The 22279-nt window shown below is 40.7% G+C and overlaps 1 protein-coding gene across 2 annotated transcripts; it reads right to left on the reverse strand.

The window, feature by feature from the left end:
* Positions 1-805: 805 nt before the first annotated feature.
* LOC106610287 (probable E3 ubiquitin-protein ligase HERC6) lies at positions 806-19977 on the reverse strand. Of its 2 annotated transcripts, none has more exons than XM_045722818.1 (23): positions 19719-19977; positions 18964-19120; positions 18734-18816; positions 18108-18335; positions 17833-17924; positions 16524-16651; positions 16246-16403; positions 16024-16073; positions 15811-15902; positions 15299-15358; positions 10407-10503; positions 10121-10304; positions 9779-9930; positions 9499-9621; positions 9226-9324; positions 5445-5624; positions 5197-5337; positions 4622-4788; positions 4451-4520; positions 4296-4366; positions 3763-3946; positions 1899-2001; positions 806-1521 (listed from the first exon to the last, which is right to left on the reverse strand). In XM_045722818.1, the coding sequence occupies exons 1-23, from the start codon at positions 19936-19938 to the stop codon at positions 1310-1312; spliced, it is 3051 nt and encodes a 1016-aa protein (XP_045578774.1). In that variant the 5' UTR covers positions 19939-19977; the 3' UTR covers positions 806-1309. The 2 variants fall into 2 exon arrangements, with proteins under 2 accessions (XP_045578774.1, XP_045578773.1); XM_045722817.1 differs by having other exon boundaries at positions 9767-9930.
* Between the last annotated feature and the right edge of the window lie 2302 nt (positions 19978-22279).

Here is a 22279-nt window from a genome sequence, read left to right on the forward strand (position 1 = left end):
TTCTTTGCTAATGTGGCATGGTGTCAGTGAGATTCAAACCTATGATCTCTCTGCTTTCTAGCAATGGAATTAGTCCACTGCACCACTAGGCCAGAGCAAGCATGCCATGTTTTTTAACTCATAGAAGCTGTTCATTTTAGTCTTTAAACAGACCCCATTTCAAAGGAAACAAGCACTCATTAAGATCAGGTGTGGCCAATTAGTGGGTACAGCCAACACACCAGAACACACTTAAGAGAGAATTTTGTTGATGCTGGGAATGGAATGTATATGTTTTTAAATAACATTCTTCCAACGTTCTTTGAATGTTACTATGTGTTCTTGTTTTTATGGAAAGTTTTCTTAATGTTCTGAGAACACTACTTTAAATAGAACCATGAAGAAACCTGCAGAAAACGTTATGCGAAGTCCTGAAATTCCCATGGAAGAACATGTTTTTTTTTAACATTCTCTGAATGTTCTGAGAACATGACTTTAAATAAAACCATGATAAAACCTGTAAGAAATGTTATGCTGAAGTCCTGAAATTCCCATGGAAGAACGTTGTTTCTTAACATTCTCTGAACAATTTGAGAACATTACTTTAAATAGAACCCTGAGGAAACCTGTAGGAAACGTTATGGGAAGGTTGTATGCAAAATAACCATAGGACAACCACGCTCTCACCAAGCTCTAAGAAACATATGGTTCTCAGAACTTTATGTGCTAGCTGGGAAGGTTATGCACGTTGTTGGAGAAACCACACCACTGCTCTGCATCGAAGTGCTGACAGCAGTTCCCATTGATAAAAGAAAACACTTTGAGGTGAACTAATCATCTTTATTTATTAGATACATGAAGAATTATTCCATCAATAAAACACAAGATACAGACATATGTCAAAAGATGATGCAGACGTGTCCAGAAAAAAAGGATGTTCACATGTAGAATTACATCAAATGCCACACTACATCAATAAAGAAAACATGCATAAATAAATAGGCTCTTGAATGTATATTACTGAATGTATATTACTGAATAAGAATGTTATTTGTATATATCACACTCATAATTAGTAGACATTAACTCAAGGAATGTTTTTTCTATAATAGGGTAGGCCTACATATCCTAGATTTGCAATTTTCACATTTTCAATAGAAAAAGCCAAGGACAAAGGCAAAATGTAAAAGTTTGAAAAAAAGTGGCAAATCTGAACCTAGAAGGCGGCTATAACCAAAATCCTATGCTAAACTGAAGCGATATATTGACATGTAAGAAACACATTGAATGAAATGATGAACACAGCAGTAGCCTATATATATAGTGTCCATTAATCCTTCCAGAAGCCTCTGTTGTGGGCACATGCCTCTTTGAGCCTGGCCAGCAGCATCTCCTTGGAGGGGTAGATGGGCAGCAGCAGTAGGAAGTGGCAGGTATGGGATTCTGGGAAATGTAGTTCAGTAGAGTTCTGCAGGATCGCTACCTTCATCTGGATCTTGTCCATGCCCAGAATGGGAGCACGATCACAGCCCGTCAGGAACACTGAGAAGGAAGGGAGAGAGAGTGAAAGGTAGACAGAAAGGGAAGAAATATAGTGAATGTCATTGTGTGGTAGGTAGCCTAGTGATTAAGAGCATTGGGCCAGAAACCAAAAGGTCCCTGGTTCAAATCCTTGAGCAGAGAAGGTGAAAATATGTTGTTGTGCCCTTGATCAAGGTACTTAACCCTAATTGCTCCAGTAAGTTACTCTGGAAAAGTGTCTGCTAATTACTCAAATGTGTTCAGACAAAAATGATGTGTAAATGCTCTTGTAGAACAGGAAGTTCAAATATGCAGACAAACCCTTGAACCAGCATTATGAAAGACTGTATGGTTCCTCCAGTTTTACTCAACCGAGAGCAATTTAGTGCCATACTTACGGAGGAAAGATTTCTTTTGGTCGTCTGTCAGTTCCTCAAAAGCCTCCCAGAATGTGACGATGTTGGGATGTCTGGCATGGTACTCTCCATCATACACAGTGTTCTGGACATACAAACCAAACAAATGGCAGCAATAATTTAACAATATTAAACTTGCACGCCATTTAACCTTTTAGGGTATAGGGGGCAGTATTTTCATTTTTGGATGAAAAGCGTGCCCAGAGTAAACTGCCTAATACTCGGGCCAAGAGTCAAATATTTGCATAGTATTAGTAGATTTGGATAGAAAACACTGAAGTTTCTAAAACTGTTTGAATGATGTCTGTGAGTATAACAGAACTCATATGGCAGGCAAAAACCTGAGAAAAATCCAACCAGGAAGTGTGGAAATCTGAGAATTGTAGTTCTTCTTTTGAATCCCTATCGAATCTACAGTGTCTGTGGAGTCACGTTGCACTTCCTAAGGCTTCCATTGGCTGTCAACAGCCTTCAGAAAGTTTTTCCATCATTCTCCTGTTACTAGGCAGAGAATAGTAGCTCAGTCAATGAGTGGACTGCCTGAGGACAAAGGGCTTGGTGATGTGCGATCCCGCCAGCGCACCCCTCCTTCTTTTTCTTCTTGAATGAATACACTATTGTCCGGTTGGAATATTATCTACGTTTAATGTTAAAAATACCCTAAGGATTGATTGTAAACAACGTTTGACATGTTTCTACGAACGGTAATGGAACTATTTGACTTTTCGTCTCTGGTACTGCGCTCGCGCGTTATGCCTTTGGATAGTGATCTGAATGCACAAACAAAACGGAGGTATTTGGACATAAATATGGAGTATTTCGAACAAAACCAAAATTTATTGTGGAAGTAGGAGTCCTCGGAGTGCATTCTGACGAAGATCAGCAAAGAAAGAGAATATTTGAGAATATTTGTAATACTAATTCGGAGTTTTGTTGATGCCAGAACTTGGCGGGTAGCTGTCTAGCTTGCTTCGATGGCTGAGCTATGTACTCAGAATATTGAACAATGTGCTTTCTCCGTAAAGTTATTTTGAAATCTGACAAAGCGGTTGCGTCAAGGAGTAGTGTATCTATAATTCTTTCAATAACTGTTGTAAATTTTATCAACGTTTATGATGAGTATTTTTGTAAATTGATGTGCATATTCACCGGTAGTTTTGGTTGGAATACATTTTCTGAACATCACTCGCCAATGTAAAATGCTGTTTTTGGATATAAATATGAACTTTATCGAGCAAAACATACATGTATTGTATAACATGAAGTCCTATGAGTGCCATCTGATGAAGATCATCAAAGGTTAGTGAATATTTTAGCTGTACTTTTGGTTTTTGTGATGCATGTCCTTGCTTGGATAATTGCTGTGTGGTTTTTCTTGTGAAGTTCATGTCCTAACATAATCAAATTTTATGCTTTCGCCGTAAAGCCTTTTTGAAATCGGACAATGTGGTTAGATTAACGAGAGTCTTATCTTTAAAATGGTGTAAAATAGTTGATTGTTTGAGAAAATGAAATTATGAGATTTTTGCTGTTTTGTATTTTGCTCCATGCTATTTCACTGGCTGTTGAATAGTGTGTCCCGCAGGTGGGACGGTAGCGTCCCACGTAGCCCTGAGAACTTAAACAATTCACCACTCAAAGTCACAAAGCACCATGTATAGCTAGGCAATGTATAGCACATTATCTCCTAGTCCCAGTCCTAACTTGACATACGTACCCATAACTTGACATCAATGCAAATCCCCCATTTATATAAATGCATCAACACATCGATTGATTCATGCCCTAATTTCTCAAGTCAGCACCCAGCCCCACACTGAGTAATGAATGATGGTTGTATATAGACCTGTTTGAGCGTGTCCCAGTCGTAGTCCTCTTTCCCCACCATGACTCCCCTGAGCTCCTCAGGCTGGAACAACTCCACCACGTCCCTGTCACACACCTTGAAGAAGCCTCTCCTGAACTCTTCAAACACCTTCTCCGCTGATCGGTTGAAGGCGAGGTTCACGTAGGCATCAACAAACTGCTTCCTGTCAAAATAATTAATGGTATTTTTATATTTAAAAAAAAACACAGAAAGCATGCTTGTTGTAATTTCTAAAACGTCGACCTTGTATTATGCATTACAGATGTAAGACTGTAATGTGAGCCAGTTTGCTACAGCAGGAAAATAATCCTGCAGCAACAGAAAATGTGAATTATTATGTGGATAATAATTAATGGACATTGTTGTTGGGGTTGATACATTTTTCTTAAGGGAAAATCAAGTCTGAAGCCTTTTTAAACCTCAAATATATACTACACTTTTTAAATGTACTGCAACAGGGGGATCAAATTAAGATCTTTCATCTGTAGGAGTAAAAGTTGCTGTAGCCTTACTTGTTAAAACTTGTGACTGATTTTCCTGTTTCTTTGGGATCAAGCTCCACCTTCAGGTCATCCCAGATCACCTGATGAAAATAAACAGTTACCACTATTCACATACTGTATCTAGGGATATTTCATTGCTCAATCAGTTTCAATACTGTACATACGGTGAAGGTCATGTCCAGGTTTTCTTCATCATCATCATCAGTGTAGTCCTCCAAGAGGTACCGCAAACTTCTTCAATTACAATGAAAATAAATGAATGTTTAAACATTTTAATCAATTTCTAAGGGATACTAATTAAATGCTAAAATGTACATTCTAAAATACAAACGTACCTTCCCACAACAGGGTCAAACTCTCTCAGGTCCTCCAGTGAGGGCTTGACCCCCACCATCTTCTTGAACAGGGCCAGAGGGAAGGGCAGGTGTACAATGTTGTGGTTGTACAGGGCCATGCCACACAAGACACCAAACAGGAAGTAGCTCTTCTCCTCCACTCTGGGCTGGTAGTAAGGGGCACATGAGCCAAGGCAGAGGTAAAAACAAGAATAAACAAGAGCAGGCACCATCCCAAGCTGTGAAGACTTTTTCAACTAACTGTTATCTCCTTTTTTTGTATATTTCTTTTGTCTGTATACTGCAATTTAACATTTATGCTGCGAATGTGCACAAGACACAGCCTAACTAATAATAAAACCTTGGTACATCAGGAGGAGCGTAGGGAGTGATGGTAATTCTTGTAAACAATGCTTTAATGATTGATACAGTGTAGATAGTGCCACTGCTGTAGTGGTTGAATCTCTTTTTGTTGCTATTAACTGACTAAATGTATTTTGATTGTTTTTAGAATAATCTAACATGTGATTTATTATACAGTAATGAAATCGCAATTCCCTAATTCAAGTTCTTACCTTGGCAGGGAACCAGACCAGTGTCTTTGTGTCATTGTACATGAACATCTCAGACTCTGGTGCCAACAGCTCTTCAAACACATGGAGGAAGAAGTCCCTTTTGTTGACGAGAGACAGCTTCATGTCCTCCACAAACTGCACCTGAGGGATAAAGCATCAGAGGAACGTTTAGGTTGAGTTCTGACATTGTCTTGTGAAAAGCTTTTTTCAACATTTGTCCTTCCTAATTCAGGTTGTCATCATTTTACCACAAGTTCTCTCTGGAAGTAATCATGATCTGCAGCACCCAGTTGTCTGAAGGTGTCTTTGATGAGTGACGGGCGCCTTAAGGTCAACTGGAAGACTGGGGCAGGGGGAGATTCTGGGTTGTCTCGGAACGTTCCAGAAGGACACACCGCTGTCAGCCGGTGGGCGAGTTTGTGAAACTCCTGCAGTATATATGTATACACTAGTTTAAAAAAAAAATTATGTCACGTGCACAAGTACATTGAAATGCATTCCCTGCTTGCACTTGCCAACAATGCAGTAATCAATATCAGTAGTACTATATATATATATTGTCATGATGTTGCCCTCTTTGGGTACAGCGAGCACTATTCCCCCTCCCTCTACACCATCCCCCTCTCTCTGTCTCCCCTACACCCAGGCTGCTGTGACCTGAGGTCGTAAATTCCTGGAGGAGAATCCTGCCTCATGGCCAGACAGTATAGAGAGAGTGAGTTTTCATAGAGAGAACAAAGGAATTTCTTCCACCTCACAGAACTGGAGGTCTGAACAATATTTATGTTCTGGAGAATGTATAAAAGATCACTGAAGAATCCAGCTACAAACTGGTCCGTTTAGTACGATCTTGTGAAACTCATGAGAGACAACATTACCATAACGCTGTTTATACAATAGCCACAGTTATGAAGCTTACATCTAATGGTTGTATAAAATGAATGAATAAGGATGAAGCTATTTGTGAGATGATGGGATGCTATGTAATGATGTTAATGTGAGAGAATTGTATTTCTGTTTAAAGTTTCACTAAGTCATTGGCACGCCCCCAGGGGCACAGACAGGACCTGGCGTCATGAGACAGCCCTTTTCGATGTTCCGAATAAAACCCCCACCTGGGTTTTCTATCAGGAGACCGAGCTTACCTCAATTACGAGATGGCTAAAGGTTGCAGACCAGCTTACCACGAGAGGGCCAAGGTTTGAGGAGAGACCATAAACCTGAGTATAAGCTAAGGTTTGAGTAGATGGCTGAATCTTTTAACCATACCACGTGGTTAAACTCTTAGACTATCGATACCGACAGAATATAAACAAGTCTTTGATATTAATTACTAGTCTGCAGCTAGGAATTCGGTATCATTGAACGCGAAGACCGACAACCGCCGAAACATCTATTCTATAACAACATGAATGAATGTCACTCAGAACTATCCATTCTAACCATGACAGAGAGAGAGAGCGGACAAACTCTCCAACAGAAACAAACTTTTCAGCAGAGATCCCGACGACACACTGAGCGTAAATGTATTGATTGCAATTATTCCCGAATGAGTGAGCGTTCATGTGCAAAGAATTAGCATTTCAATTGTTATAATGATCAACTCTGTAGTGCCTTATCAGCTGACCCCCACTCCCTTTTGTCTAACAAGCCGCCATATCGGTTTAGCCCACTAGGGCACATTCTCCTATCATTTCCTTGTAACCATATCTACTGTTTGTTATGCATTTCTGTGAATTACCTAGTTAGTAAATACATGATTTTAAGACAATTGATGTATGGATGACTCATAGTAAAGACTGGGTTCGTGCAGATAACCAACAATTTACGACGTTTGGAATGAGACTAACGTGAGGTAAATAATAATTCATTAATTCAAAGACTAATTGATAAGATATTAAAATATCTGAAAGTTATATTAGGAAAATTATAACTTTGCAATCTGAATATTTTCCTTGGTGCTCCGACTTCCTAGTTAATTACAGTTACATGATTAATCAGTTTAATCGCGTAATAATAATTACAGAGAGTTATTTGAAAAATAAGTCTTCAGTTTTAATGATGCCAAAGACACGACAATATATATAATGATAAACTGATCATTTCTTTGTCAGTTGGCAAACGTACAAAATCAGCAGGGGATCAAATACTTTTTTCCCTCACTGTAACTTAAAGATATATATATATAAAAATATATATATCTTTATATATATCTTTAAAAAAATAAGTTACAGTGAGGGAAAAAAGTATTTGATCCCCTGCTGATTTTGTACGTTTGCCAACTGACAAAGAAATGATCAGTTTATCATTTTAATGGTAGGTTTATTTGAACAGTGAGAGACAGTATAACAACAACAAAAATCCTGAAAAACGCATGTCAAAAATGTTATAAATTAATTTGCATTTTAATGAGGGAAATAAGTATTTGACCCCCTCTCAATCAGAAAAATGTCTGGCTCCCAGGTGTCTTTTATACAGGTAACGAGCTGAGATTAGGAGCACTCTTAAAGGGAGTGCTCCTAATCTCAGCTTGTTACCTGTATAAAAGACACCTGTCCACAGAAGCAATCAATCAATCAGATTCCAAACTCTCCACCATGGCCAAGACCAAAGAGCTCTCCAAGGATGTCAGGGACAAGATTGTAGACCTACACAAGGCTGGAATGGGCTACAAGACCATCGCCAAGCAGCATGGTGAGAAGGTGACAACAGTTGGTGCGATTATTCGCAAATGGAAGAAACACAAAAGAACTGTCAATATCCCTCGGCCTGGGGCTCCATGCAAGATCTCACCTCGTGGAGTTGCAATGATCATGAGAACGGTGAGGAATCAGCCCAGAACTACACGGGAGGATCTTGTCAATGATCTCAAGGCAGCTGGGACCATAGTCACAAAGAAAACAATTGGTAACACACTACGCCGTGAAGGACTGAAATCCTGCAGCGCCCGCAAGGTCCCCCTGCTCAAGACAGCACATGTACATGCCCATCTGAAGTTTACCAATGAACATCTGAATGATTCAGAGGACAACTCGGTGAAAGTGTTGTGGTCAGATGAGACCAAAATGGAGCTATTTGGCATCAACTCAACTCGCCGTGTTTGGAGGAGGAGGAATGCTGCCTATGACCCCAAGAACACCATCCCCACCGTCAAACATGGAGGTGGAAACATTATGCTTTGGGGGTGTTTTTCTGCTAAGGGGACAGGACAATTTCACCGCATCAAAGGGACGATGGACGGGGCCATGTACCGTCAAATCTTGGGTGAGAACCTCCTTCCCTCAGCCAGGGCATTGAAAATGGGTCGTGGATGGATATTCCAGCATGACAATGACCCAAAACACACGGCCAAGGCAACAAAGGAGTGACTCAAGAAGAAGCACATTAAGGTCCTGGAGTGGCCTAGCCAGTCTCCAGACCTTAATCCCATAGAAAATCTGTGGAGGGAGCTGAAGGTTCGAGTTGCCAAACGTCAGCCTCGAAACCTTAATGACTTGGAGAAGATCTGCAAAGAGGAGTGGGACAAAATCCCTCCTGAGATGTGTGCAAACCTGGTTGCCAACTACAAGAAACGTCTGACCTCTGATTGCCAACAAGGGTTTTGCCACCAAGTACTAAGTCATGTTTTGCAGAGGGGTCAAATACTTATTTCCCTCATTAAAATGCAAATCAATTTATACAATTTTTGACATGCGTTTTTCTGGATTTTTGTTGTTATTCTGTCTCTCACTGTTCAAATAAACTTACCATTAAAATTATAGACTGATCATTTCTTTGTCAGTGGGCAAATGTACAAAATCAGCAGGGGATCAAATACTTTTTTCCCTCACTGTAAGTAGAACATAAACACACAAGAAATATAAATAAGAACATGAGAAATTAAGTAAGTTATATACAGGGGCAGCTCCAGGGTCTATTTAGAGTGATATACAGACTGGTCTTTGGAAACCACTGGGTAGGCTATGGTATACTTGAAAACAAAGATTCAATAAAAGGATATAAAACAGCCAGTGGAATAACACAGTATACCTTAGTAAAATGTGCGAAGATGTTGAAAATCGCCATCTTGCAGATCAGATTCAACACAAACGGGTAACGGCAAAAGATGACTGGTGTCACCTCTGTGTCCTAGAAGTGACACAAAAGAAACATGAAAGTGCATCTCAATAGTCTACATGGGTTCCATCTCTTTGTCTCGTTCCATCAATCTGCACTGAAAGAACTGGACAAGTAAAACCAGATTCCACCACTTTATCATTCTAACATTTTAGTAATTTACAGATGATTTGGTTATTTTATTACCTCCCTTGTTGACCAAAAATGCCAAAGCTTCACATCCTCCAATAGAATAACACTCTCGTTGATCTCGTCCACATAAAAGGTACTGGCTGGAACTTCCTGGGTTCTTCCAGCCCTTTTGTTTGCCTTTGACATAAGATAATGTCAGCATCAAAATAGATTTGCACATCTGCCTTGCAGTTCACAATATGAAGTATGTTAGGGCATGATCAACAATACTGACAAACGGCAACTACAGAAAATGGTCAGGAGGACTATAAAAATGATTGACATAGACACTGACTCTGTGGAGGTACTTGAGGGCTTCCAGCAGGAATTTGACTCCGGGGTTGTGGGTAACCAGAAGACCGTTCCTCAGCATGAATGACAGGGCATTCTTCCACATCAGAATGTGCTTAGTCATGATGGAAGGCTCCATTGAGGACCACCAGTCTTCTATAAGATGATACAAGAATACAAAAGTCCAAAATATGTATATGATATTGCCTGAGCAACAAAAAAAAAGTATCTTATAATATATGGTAATGTGTCACAGTGTCAGCTATGCTTCTATTATAATACAATTCTGTAAAATGATACCAATGCCAAATTCACTGATAAAGTGACAAGGTCAGAGGTTATTTACTTAATGTTTTTATGGCCGTGTCATTCAGATGTTCAACGATAACTATAGATAAAGCCAAGACCATCTTCATGACGCTGATGTCCTCATGGAGAAGAGAGATTGTGGGTAGTATCAGAAAGATCTCTGGTGACTTGATGACAGCTGCTGAACTGCAAATATTGTCCACCAATGGCTCAATATTTACCTATATAGAAAATTAACAGAGAAATTTGGAGAGTAACATTTAGTTCTGTTCTAAATATATATTCATTTAACATATGGGTTTAAAGAGTAAGTTGATCTTAACTGATTTCCTAATCCAAGGTATGTTCAGTAGCTGGTCGAAAACTTGGCTAGCAGCCTCTAGGTCCACTGTCAAAGCTCCGGCTGATTGTGGAATCTCACTGGTCATAAGAAACAGAGGGCATAGCATTATAAACACAGGGCGTAGCATTATAAACAGAGGGCATAGCATTAGAAACACAGGGCATAGCATTAGAAACACAGGGCGTAGCATTAGAAACACAGGGCATAGCATTAGAAACAGAGGGCATAGCATTATAAACAGAGGGCATAGCATTATAAACAGAGGGCATAGCATTATAAACAGAGGTAATAGCATTATAAACACAGGGCATAGCATTATAAACAGAGGGCATAGCATTATAAACAGAGGGCATAGCATTATAAACAGAGGGCATAGCATTATAAACACAGGGCATAGCATTATAAACACAGGGCATAGCATTATAAACACAGGGCATAGCATTATAAACACAGGGCATAGCATTATAAACAGAGGGCATAGCATTAGAAACAGAGGGCATAGCATTAGAAACAGAGGGCATAGCATTAGAAACAGAGGGCATAGCATTAGAAACAGAGGGCATAGCATTAGAAACAGAGGGCATAGCATTAGAAACAGAGGGCATAGCATTAGAAACAGAGGGCATAGCATTAGAAACAGAGGGCATAGCATTAGAAACAGAGGGCATAGCATTAGAAACAGAGGGCATAGCATTATCAAGAACACAACATAGGCCTAACTGTATACATCATGGGTTGGAACAGAAATCATTTTCCAATTGTTTCGTTCTGAACAGAACCATTCTTTTTTTGTTCCATTTGACACGCCCTGACCTGAGAGAGACGGTTTATTTCTCTATGTGGTTAGGTCAGGGTGTGGGGTGGGCATTCTATGGTTTATATTTCTATGTTTTGGCCAGGTATGGTTTCCAATCAGAGGCAGCTGCCTATCGTTGTCGCTGATTGGGAACCATACTTAGGCAGCCCTTTTCCCTCCTTGTGTTGTGGGATCTTATTTTTGTACAGCTTTGTAAAGCCTGCAAGATGTAACATTTGTTTTCGCCATTGTTTATTATTTTGTTTAAGTGTTCAGCTTTAAAATAAATATCAAGATGAACACATACCACGCTGCACCTTGGTCTACTCCTTTTGACGATCGTTACACCATTCCTCTGTTCCGACCAGCAAAATGACGTTCTGAATCGGTTCGAACCCCCAAAAAGTAACGGTTTATAGTGTTCCTTTCTGTTCCTTTTTAAACCTCTGAAACCTACATGTTTTACATTTAGCTCGCCATTAAATTACTTCACCAATGGATAGAGCAGCTTGCTATGGAGCGGACAAGCTATGTAGATGCATTGGACAGATAAGTGTAGTGTAGGGTGCCACATGCAACTGAAATGTTGTGGTTGAGGAGAGTGCTGGGCATGAAGCGCTGGGGATCTTGTTGACATGCATTATCTGAATTAGGCCCGCAGAATTATATCTATGGAGGAGTGGCTTCTATTGAAGGAACTTTGAATGTCTTTGAGCTTCAGAGAGTTGCCTTGTGCTAGCCCTTGATCATGACTCTCAGTTCCATAACATTACACATAATGCCACCTAGAGTTTGAGAGCTAGACCAGAGCTAGCTAACAAGCTAGCTAGCTAACAAGCTTGTGTGTGCAGAGCGGCACCAGAATTGAAATAAAAACATATTTTTGTAGTTAATAAATCCAACGTGAAATGTGATAACTATAGTATCCTTAACAACATTGAAAAAGTTAATCCATTGTTTTCTAATTAAAAATCTCTCGCCCTAATTTCTGAATCCCGCCTATAACGTCAGTATGCATGCTTCGGAGGCAGTGGCAGGGCCAGGTAGCCCACACACACACACACACACACACACACACACACACACACACACACACACACACACACACACACACACACACACACACACACACACACACACACACACACACAGAGAGACACAGACACACACAAAGATTTTCAGCTGACAGGCAGGCAGACACTGAAATAAGTTTCTGAGTGACAGTGAGGGCTTTGCATTCCCTTACAAAAAAAGATTGCAGTTTTGAAACTGCAGTAAAAGTGCAGTAGCTGCAGTCGACTGTGGTATTTTGGACGCAGTGATTGTAGAATAACTGCAGTTTACAGCAGTTATACTTCACTGTAACTGCAGTTACACTGCAAAGTTACAACAGTAAAAAAACTGTGTTGTTTTGGATGCAGTATTTGCAGCATACTGCAGTTATCCTGTTTGGGATAAGGGGCAGTATTTTCACGGCCGGATAAAAAACATATCCGATTTAATCTGGTTATTACTCCTGCCCAGAAACTAGAATATGCATATAATTAGTAGACTTGGATAGAAAACACCCTAAAGTTTCTAAAACTGTTTGAATGGTGTCTGTGAGTATAACAGAACTCATATGGCAGGCCAAAACCTGAGAAGATTCTATATGGGAAGTGCCCTGTCTGACCATTTCTTGGCCTTCTGTGGCCTCTTTATCGAAAATACAGGATCTCTGCTGTAACGTGACATTTTCTAAGGCTTTCATTGGCTCTCAGAAGGCGCCAGAACATTGAATGATGTCTCTGGGCGAAAAACAGTAGGGGTTTTGGAGAGAACGATGACACTGGCGCGCGCGTGCATGTTTAGACTCCATTTTCTTCTTTCAGTGTTTGAACGGATACAACGTCTCCCGGTTGGAATATTATCGCTATTATACGATAAAAATCGCATAAAAATTGATTTTAAACAGCGTTTGACATGCTTCGAAGTACGGTAATGGAATATTTTGAATTTTTTTGTCATGAAACGCGCCGGCACGTCACGCTTCGGATAGTGATTTGACCGCACAAACAAAACGGAGCTATTTGGATGTAACTATGGATTATTTGGAATCAAAACAACATTGGGTGTTGAAGTAGAAGTCCTGGGAGAGTGCATTCTGACGAAGAACAGCAAAGGTAATCCAATTTTTCTTAAATCTGAGTAAATTTTTCTTAAATTCTTTTTAGTAAATCTGAGTTTGGTGAGTGCCAAACTTGGTGGGTGTCAAAATAGCTAGCCGTGATGGCCGGGCTATCTACTCAGAATATTGCAAAATGTGCTTTCACCGAAAAGCTATTTTAAAATCGGACACCGCGATTGCATAAAGGAGTTCTGTATCTATAATTCTTAAAATAATTGTTATGTTTTTTGTCAACGTTTATCGTGAGTAATTTAGTAAATTCTCCGGAAGTTTTCGGTGGGTATGCTAGTTCTGAACAAAACATGCTAATGTAAAAAGCTGTTTTTTGATATAAATATGAACTTGATTGAACAAAACATGCATGTATTGTATAACATAATGTCCTAGGAGTGTCATCTGATGAAGATCAAAGGTTAGTGCTGCATTTAGCTGTGGTTTTGGTTTTTGTGACATATATGCTAGCTTGAAAAATGGGTGTGTGATTATTTCTGGCTGGGTACTCTCCTGACATAATCTAATGTTTTGCTTTCGTTGTAAAGCCTTTTTGAAATCGGACAATGTGGTTAGATAAAGGAGAGTCTTGTCTTTAAAATGGTGTAAAATAGTCATATGTTTGAAAAATTGAAGTTTTAGCATTTTTGAGGTATTTGTAATTCGCGCCACGCTATACCATTGGATATTGGTGAGGCGTTCTGCTAGCGGAACGTCTGTCCCTAACAGGTTAAACTGCATTCTAATTATAGTTATACTACAGTGTACTGCAGTTATACTGAACTCTGACTGCAATCTTTTTTCATAAGAGATAGGCTCTTTGTAGCGTTATTCCCCCATGATTTTAAAATGAACGGTTCTGTTCTGAAACAGTATAGATCGCTTTTGTTCTCAGTTCTAGTTCTGTTCCTCGAAAACAACAAAAATTCTGTTCTGTTTCCTAAACCAGTTCCAACCCCTGGTTAGGGCTGTAACAGTACACCTTTTCATACTGAACCGTTCGGTACGGGACCTCGGTTTAGTTCGCACTGTGAACCGGAATTATAACATTAAAAAAATAACACTAGGCCTATAGGCTATGCAGCGTTGCATGCCATTACAAAAAAATATTGCAGTCAGAGTGCAGCATAACTGCAGTATGCTGCAAATACTGCATCCAAAATAACACAGCTATGACAAGCTAGAAGTTAGCCAGCCATTTAGCTAGTAGACTGTCTTAGCCAACCAGCTTCTCACGGTTTGATGCAGTCAAGACAGATACTACGTAATCATATTGGATGATAAATAACCTAGCTATGACAAGCTAGATGCTAGTCTACTAGCGCAAGTTGGCTCGGTTGGTTGCTGCCGCTCCCTGCCTCCTCCTCTCTCTCGTTTCACTTACTCGTAGAACACACACCGTAAGGCCCTTCCTCCGCCTGCTCTCCCTCGTAAGGCCGCTCCCTCGCACTGTATCAGCTCTGGTTCATAAAACAGCTTACAAATGGACTTTTCTGCCACTTCCCTCACTCAGGTCCGACAGCGTCTATATGGAACTAGTCGTCCTCGGGTCCGTTTGGAACAGGTCTCTATATTGAAAAATGTATTTATGCATATTTCACCGGGTGGGAAAGTGCCATGTCCATTTCGGAACGGATCCAACTTTTTAGACCTCTATTTGAGACCCAACATAACAAGCTCTGTCAAAACAGAATGAAACTGGACTTGGGCAACAAATAGAATGATTTTTAATTTAGCGTATTTTGCAAAATAAACAAAAATGTCATTTTCCGCTGTGCCTTAACCGAAACTGAACTGTGACCCCAAAACCACAATGCATACCGAACTGTGGGTTTGGTGAACCATTACACCCATACCCCTGGTACACATACGGTTTTCATTTCAAACTATCCAAACCTTCAATTTTAAAATAGCTTACCTGGCTTTGGTGAAACTGGCCACAAGACTTGAACTTGTTGAGAACATCAAAGATATTTCTCTGTTGGAACAAATGTGGATATTTATATTTGATGTTTCAGTACAATTATAATATAAGAAATACAACTGAAGTGTGCAGTGACATACCCTATGGGTTGGACATAACTCTTGTCATCAATTATCTTTAAAAAAAGTATTATCAACTGGAAATCAGCCAATCCTCCGACGTTCACGCAATTATAAAAAATTGAAAGAGCATGGGCGACGGAGAGAAACAAAATGGTGCAGTTTGATAAGGGCGCTGGAGATAGGGGTGGGGGCTAGCGGGTCTGGGCAGGTGTGATGTAGTGAGGTTTGTATAATGTAATCGTTTGTATGAGTATGTTTTGTATAGATTCTAAAATATGAAATAAAATCAATTAAAAAAATGAAATTCTAAAATACAGCCGAACAATAAATGTTTGTTTATTTCATTTTGAGTTAGCTAGAAAATAAATAAAAACTAACAAAAACCTTTGCGCCTCTGTATTTCCTTGCTCCATCGTCAGCCATTTTTGCAGCTTGGCTTCATCTAACCTCCCGATTGGCTGTTCTCTTTCAGAACTCTACAAAGGCAGATAAAGCAATATAATGAATAAAAATATCTCAAACATGAATTATCAGCTTGAGACATTTAGAATGTTCCAGTCTCCCTTTTACTGGGGTATAAAAGGTCAGAAACATTACCTCAGCAGTGTAAATGAAGTTTGAATTCCATCCCACTGATATCTTCATGTCTGGTAAAAATATAAATGTACAGAAGAGGTTGTAGGGACATACAATCTCGTAATGTGTTCTTACTCAGTCACCCAAACACTACATAGTCAGTAGGTAGATGCATAATATAATTGAATAGAATCAAATACAAAATAGAAAAGAAGAGAATAGAATAGACATTGTATCCGGTACCGTTGTGTATGACTGTCCCTGCCCCACCAGAAGCCCTTTTCAGCAGCACTGAGGTGGGTCGCAAGCAGCCCTCTGTGTTGCCAGTCCCTAGCTGACCTTTGACCCCACTGCCAAAGGCCCAGAGTTGACCTGAAGACCCCAGCACCAGGGTGTGATGGCTAGCAGAGTTACAGTCAGACAAAAACACAGTCAGACTGAGAATGTTCAAGGTTGGTTTCCTATCTGTTTATTATATGTGTATATATGTGTATAAGTAGCATTATGCTGTTGGTCATTACCTGCCACATGCTATCTGTGAGACCAGTCCATCCATACCCTCTACCAGTTTGGGTAGGAGTTCGTTAGCTGACGCATTGTGCCCAAGCTGGCCTCGGCTTCCCTCTCCAAAGGTGAACACCTGTCCACCCTAAAGACCACAAAGAACCAGTTGTTGACATGTCAAGGCCCAGAGTTGTTCCTGGTCTAGTCAGGTCAGGGCCCTAATCACTTCTCTAAGAGACAGTATAATAGTATTGAAGGGTCGACACACTGGATTGACCTTTACTCTGGTAGACCTGAGGCTTGATCTGTATTAACAGCCATAATCAGGACATATTCTGTATTACCTGTGATATTCCATTCTGTAATAAACTAACTTCTCATTTAGTATGAGACTGTATTGATGCACTCAGATAACAACTTGTATGGTTCATTGTGTATCCAGACACTTGATCGTTTGTTTTTCACCTCTGTTCAAGGTCATTTTGTATAACTGCCTTTATTCATTAATATGTAATGAATTGTATCTTCGAGAGGTTGCTGACAGTGGGCCCACTGTTTAGGACATTAAATACCCTTTCTGAACTTAATGAACTGCAGTAGGATTTGTCTCCTTTCACACCAACATCTCCCTTGGGGCCTTCAGTAAAAAGACAGTAATAGTATGATACCTTGGTGAGAACAGCAGTGTCCCTCTCCACAGTAATAGTATGATACCTTGGTGAGAACAGCAGTGTCCCTCTCCACAGTAATAGTATGATACCTTGGTGAGAACAGCAGTGTCCCTCTCCACAGTAATAGTATGATACCTTGGTGGGAACAGCAGTGTCCCTCTCCACAGTAATAGTATGATACCTTGGTGAGAACAGCAGTGTCCCTCTCCACAGTAATAGTATGATACCTTGGTGAGAACAGCAGAATGTGCCTCTCCACAGTAATAGTATGATACCTTGGTGAGAACAGCAGAATGTGCCTCTCCACAGTAATAGTATGATACCTTGGTGAGAACAGCAGAATGTGCCTCTCCACAGTAATAGTATGATACCATGGTGAGAACAGCAGTGTCCCTCTCCACAGTAATAGTATGATACCTTGGTGAGAACAGCAGTGTCCCTCTCCACAGTAATCGTATGATACCTTGGTGAGAACAGCAGAATGTTCCTCTCCACAGAAATAGTATGATACCTTGGTGAGAACAGCAGAATGTGCCTCTCCACAGTAATAGTATGATACCTTGGTGAGAACAACAGAATGTGCCTCTCCACAGTAATAGTATGATACCTTGGTGAGAACAGCAGAATGTGCCTCTCCACAGTAATAGTATGATACCTTGGTGAGAACAGCAGAATGTGCCTCTCCACAGCTGATGAAGGAAACCCCCAAGACTCTGAGAGCAGGCACAGCACAGATGTTGAACCGTCCTGGCAGGGGGAACAAGCATCATACAAGCATCATGCAATGTTCCCACTCATTATAATACATCTGTAAAATGACTTAGTGGTTATAACAAAGGAATCCAAGTTCAAATTAGAAAATGCTGGTGGATAAGCCTGATTAGCTTTTTATACAAGTAGCGTACGAAGAGAGGTAGAGTGCCGTAGTACCTTTCTCATCCACACGGTTGAGTCCCAGCTGCCCAGCCCTGTTCGCCCCACAGCAGTAGACCAGGCCTGGGAGGGTGAGGGCCAGAGTGTGGGTTCCTCCGGCTGCTACCTGGGTCACTGGGACTCCAGTGAGGGAGCGCACCAGGGCAGGAGTGGGCTGCAGAGGGACTCCCTTCCCCAGGCCCAGCTGTCCATGACTGTTCAGGCCCCATGAGAACACCTGTCCTCCTGTAGAAGACAAAGAAATTACATATATCATTACAATTACATAACAACAATTCCAGAGTTACATTCTTTCCTAATAAATATCATCTCACTGTCCTTTTGATGTTCACGCTTAGAAAAAAGGGTTCCAAAAGGGTTCTTCGGCTGTCCTCATAGGATAACCCTTTTAGGTTCCAGGTAGAACCCTTTTTGTTTTCATGTAAAACACTCTGAAAAAAGGGTTCTACATGGAGCCAAAAACAGTTATCCAACGGGTTCTCCTATGGGGACAGCTGAATAACCCTTTTAGGTTTTATACAGCACCTTTTTTCTAAGTGTAGTTTAACGGATGCATGTGGTTATCATAGTTTAGATGGAATGTAGTCTGTGTGAGAAACATCAGTAGGTACAGTACGTTATACCTTTAGTCAGGGCCAAAGAATGGGAATTTCCACAAGCAACCTGTATCACTGTTATCGGCAAGGGCGAAGGTATTGGAACTGGTCTGTAAAAAAAAAGGAGACATCTAGTACATATTGTCTTTGTTAGTGATCAGTGGAATCCAAGAGGGCTCTCATTACTTGACAATGTAAATTATGGATGATATTTCACTATCAAGATCTATTCCAAGTTGAAGTTGAGGTTTCCTTGCCTTGGCCTGGGGACTTTGGAGACAGTAGTAGGGGTGATGCCCAGCTGTCCCTCACCCCCTGCCCCCCAGGAGTAGACCTGTCCTGACTCGCACACAGCTACAGAGTGGTCCTGACCACAAGCCACAGAGACCACTGCCCCCAGACCCTCCACTGGGGCTGAAACGGGTAGAACACATGCACACACACAAGTCAGTAAGCATTTCACGGTAAGGTCAACATCTGTTGTATTAGGTGCATGTGAAAAATACAATTTGATTTGATTAGACAACGTTTTATTTGGAAGTCCTGTCTTGTCCTGGAAAGGGTTAAATGCTAGACCATTGATAAGATGTCATTTAATGCATGAAGGAGTTAATCAACAATTTATCCGAGTCATCTTGAGGATGACGTCAAGTTCGATCCAAGTGTGTATTTTATAGGATTTTTTTTTTTTCGTTTCTCTACTTTGGGAGAAACGAAACTGGAACCAACCCATGAGCGCCTATTGTGCGGTAGTTTTATTGAGGGGTGTCAGTTTCTGAAAGTTGTCGTTAAACTCAGCAGAAACGAAACATTATATAATCTGACATTATGAACAATATCACTAAAATATTTGAGGGTAGTGATGAAAAATAATAAACGGATTCAGAGTCAAACAAACGTACTTTTCCAGTAGTACTTTTTTCAAATTGGCCTACATAAGAATTTGATTATAATCTGCATTTATTCTGCAAATTCTGGCTACATATTCCGATAGCATTCATTGATGTTTTACCTGGTAGTTTTGAATCTCTGTTCCTCTGTCTGCCAAGTTGTCCCTTTGAGTTGCGCCCGCATGATAGGATCCTGCCATCTACCGTGAGAAATAAAGTGTGTTGCTCCCCACAAGCAATTTCTGTGACTTTATCAGAGAATATATTCCCTGCTATAGGAACAGACACATTCTCAAAATGTAGACCAAACTGTCCACTCGAACCGTCTCCCCAGCAGAACATGATGATGTGATGATGAAGGTGATGCCTGACGTTACATTACTAATGACGCAGTCCACCCTGCGCGCGCGCTATGTAACATTAGTCATCGGCGATCATATTAGCAAGATTGTTTTGTGTACAAAATGTATTGGACCCCACCTGTTTTGAGGCTCACTTGTTTAGCCTAAAAAATATATATACACTGCTCAAAAAAATAAAGGTAACACTTAAACAACACATCCTAGATCTGAATGAAAGAAATAATCTTATTAAATACTTTTTTCTTTACATAGTTGAATGTCCTGACAACAAAATCACACAAAAAGAATCAATGGAAATCCAATTTATCAACCCATGGAGGTCTGGATTTGGAGTCACACTCAAAATTAAAGTGGAAAACCACACTACAGGCTGATCCAACTTTGATGTAATGTCCTTAAAACAAGCCAAAATGAGGCTCAGTAGTGTGTGTGGCCTCCACGTGCCTGTATGACCTCCCTACAACGCCTGGGCATGCTCCTGATGAGGTGGCGGATGGTCTCCTGAGGGATCTCCTCCCAGACCTGGACTCAAGCATCCGCCAACTCCTGGACAGTCTGTGGTGCAACGTGGCGTTGGTGGATGGAGCGAGACATGATGTCCCAGATGTGCTCAATTGGATTCAGGTCTGGGGAACGGGCAGGCCAGTCCATAGTATCAATGCCTTCCTCTTGCAGGAACTGCTGACACACTCCAGCCACATGAGGTCTAGCATTGTCTTGCATTAGGAGGAACCCAGGGCCAACCGCACCAGCATATGGTCTCACAAGGGGTCTGAGGATCTCATCTCGGTACCTAATGGCAGTCAGGCTACCTCTGGCGAGCACATGGAGGGCTGTGCGGACCCCCAAAGAAATGCCACCCCACACAATGACTGACCCACCGCCAAACTGGTCATGCTGGAGGATGTTGCAGGCAGCAGAACGTTCTCCACGGCGTCTCCAGACTCTGTCACGTCTGTCACATGTGCTCAGTGTGAACCTGCTTTCATCTGTGAAGAGCACAGGGCGCCAGTGGCGAATTTGCCAATCTTGGTGTTCTCTGGCAAATGCCAAACGTCCTGCACGGTGTTGGGCTGTAAGCACAACCCCCACCTGTGGACGTCGGGCCCTCATACCACCCTCATGGAGTCTGTTTCTGACCTTTTGAGCAGACACATGCAGGGGCGAAAATCTGATATCAACTTTGGAGGGGACAATTACATTAAATTTTCTCAAGAGCAATTCCTGAGGGGGACACCAAAAGTAGTGCTGTAACACATAGCCTACGTTTAATATGGTAAATGTATATTGAGGAACCAAAGAAATAAGGTGTTTGCCGTACTCCTAAATACCGGTACCCAAAACTACACAACTAATCACAACAGCAATACCATTGCCTTTAACAAATCTTAGTTCAGTCACCAGTTTAAGTTGAGAGTGGGGGTATCCATGGCATTTTCCAATTATGTTCCTATTTTACAAGTTAAAAAAATTGAGAACCTTTCATAATGTTGCCAAACGAAGACTCAACAAACTTACCTGAGACTCCCTGTCTCTGCCAGTCTGTCCCTGCATATCTGTCCCCAACTCTGCTGTCTGTGTGCCATCTGTTGCCTGCTCTGCCTAATGACATCATTGTGAAACATTTCCATTAGCATTTCATTTCTTTCTTATGAACATTTTATCAACTAGTCTTTGAGATATTAGGCTACTAGGGTTCTTACTTTGCGTTTTGGTGTACTGAAAATACTCTGATGTCCGTCTTTTTTCTCCCATTTTTCTGCCATTTTTCTACCTGGTTGGCTACACACACACAGTATGTAGGTTATTTACAGTAGGAGATGGGCTTCTATCATTTTATCTTCTATCATTCTATATGGGCTTCGATCTAAAAGGTAGCTAGCAAATGTGAAACGGATTGCAGTGACAAGAGTTGACAGCTGTATGAGTTCACCATTTACACAACATATGCTGCAACATTTTGTAATTTTAATCGTTTGTTTCATATTGGCTGGCTTCTAACAATAGCTGAATTTGCAAAGCTAGCGAGCACCAATTCAGTGGTGTTTGCTATAATCTTTGCTACCCGGGTTAAATAAAGGTGAAATAAAATATATAAATAAAAGTTCCCTTGCGACAATTTAGCTTTTGCAACGAGACCATTAAATATATTTAAAACAATGGTAGAAGAGAGTGTAGTTCTGTTCAGTTTATCGCTAACCTTATCACAGGGACTTTGAAGCACTAACTTACATGCATGCTGATCTTGGAATAAATTGACGATAGCAAAGATTCCATCTTTGACGACGCCACATAAATGGAATAGGTACTAGCTAGCTTAA

Source organism: Salmo salar, chromosome ssa08 (assembly GCF_905237065.1).
Source record: "Salmo salar chromosome ssa08, Ssal_v3.1, whole genome shotgun sequence".
Taxonomy (NCBI): domain Eukaryota; kingdom Metazoa; phylum Chordata; class Actinopteri; order Salmoniformes; family Salmonidae; genus Salmo; species Salmo salar.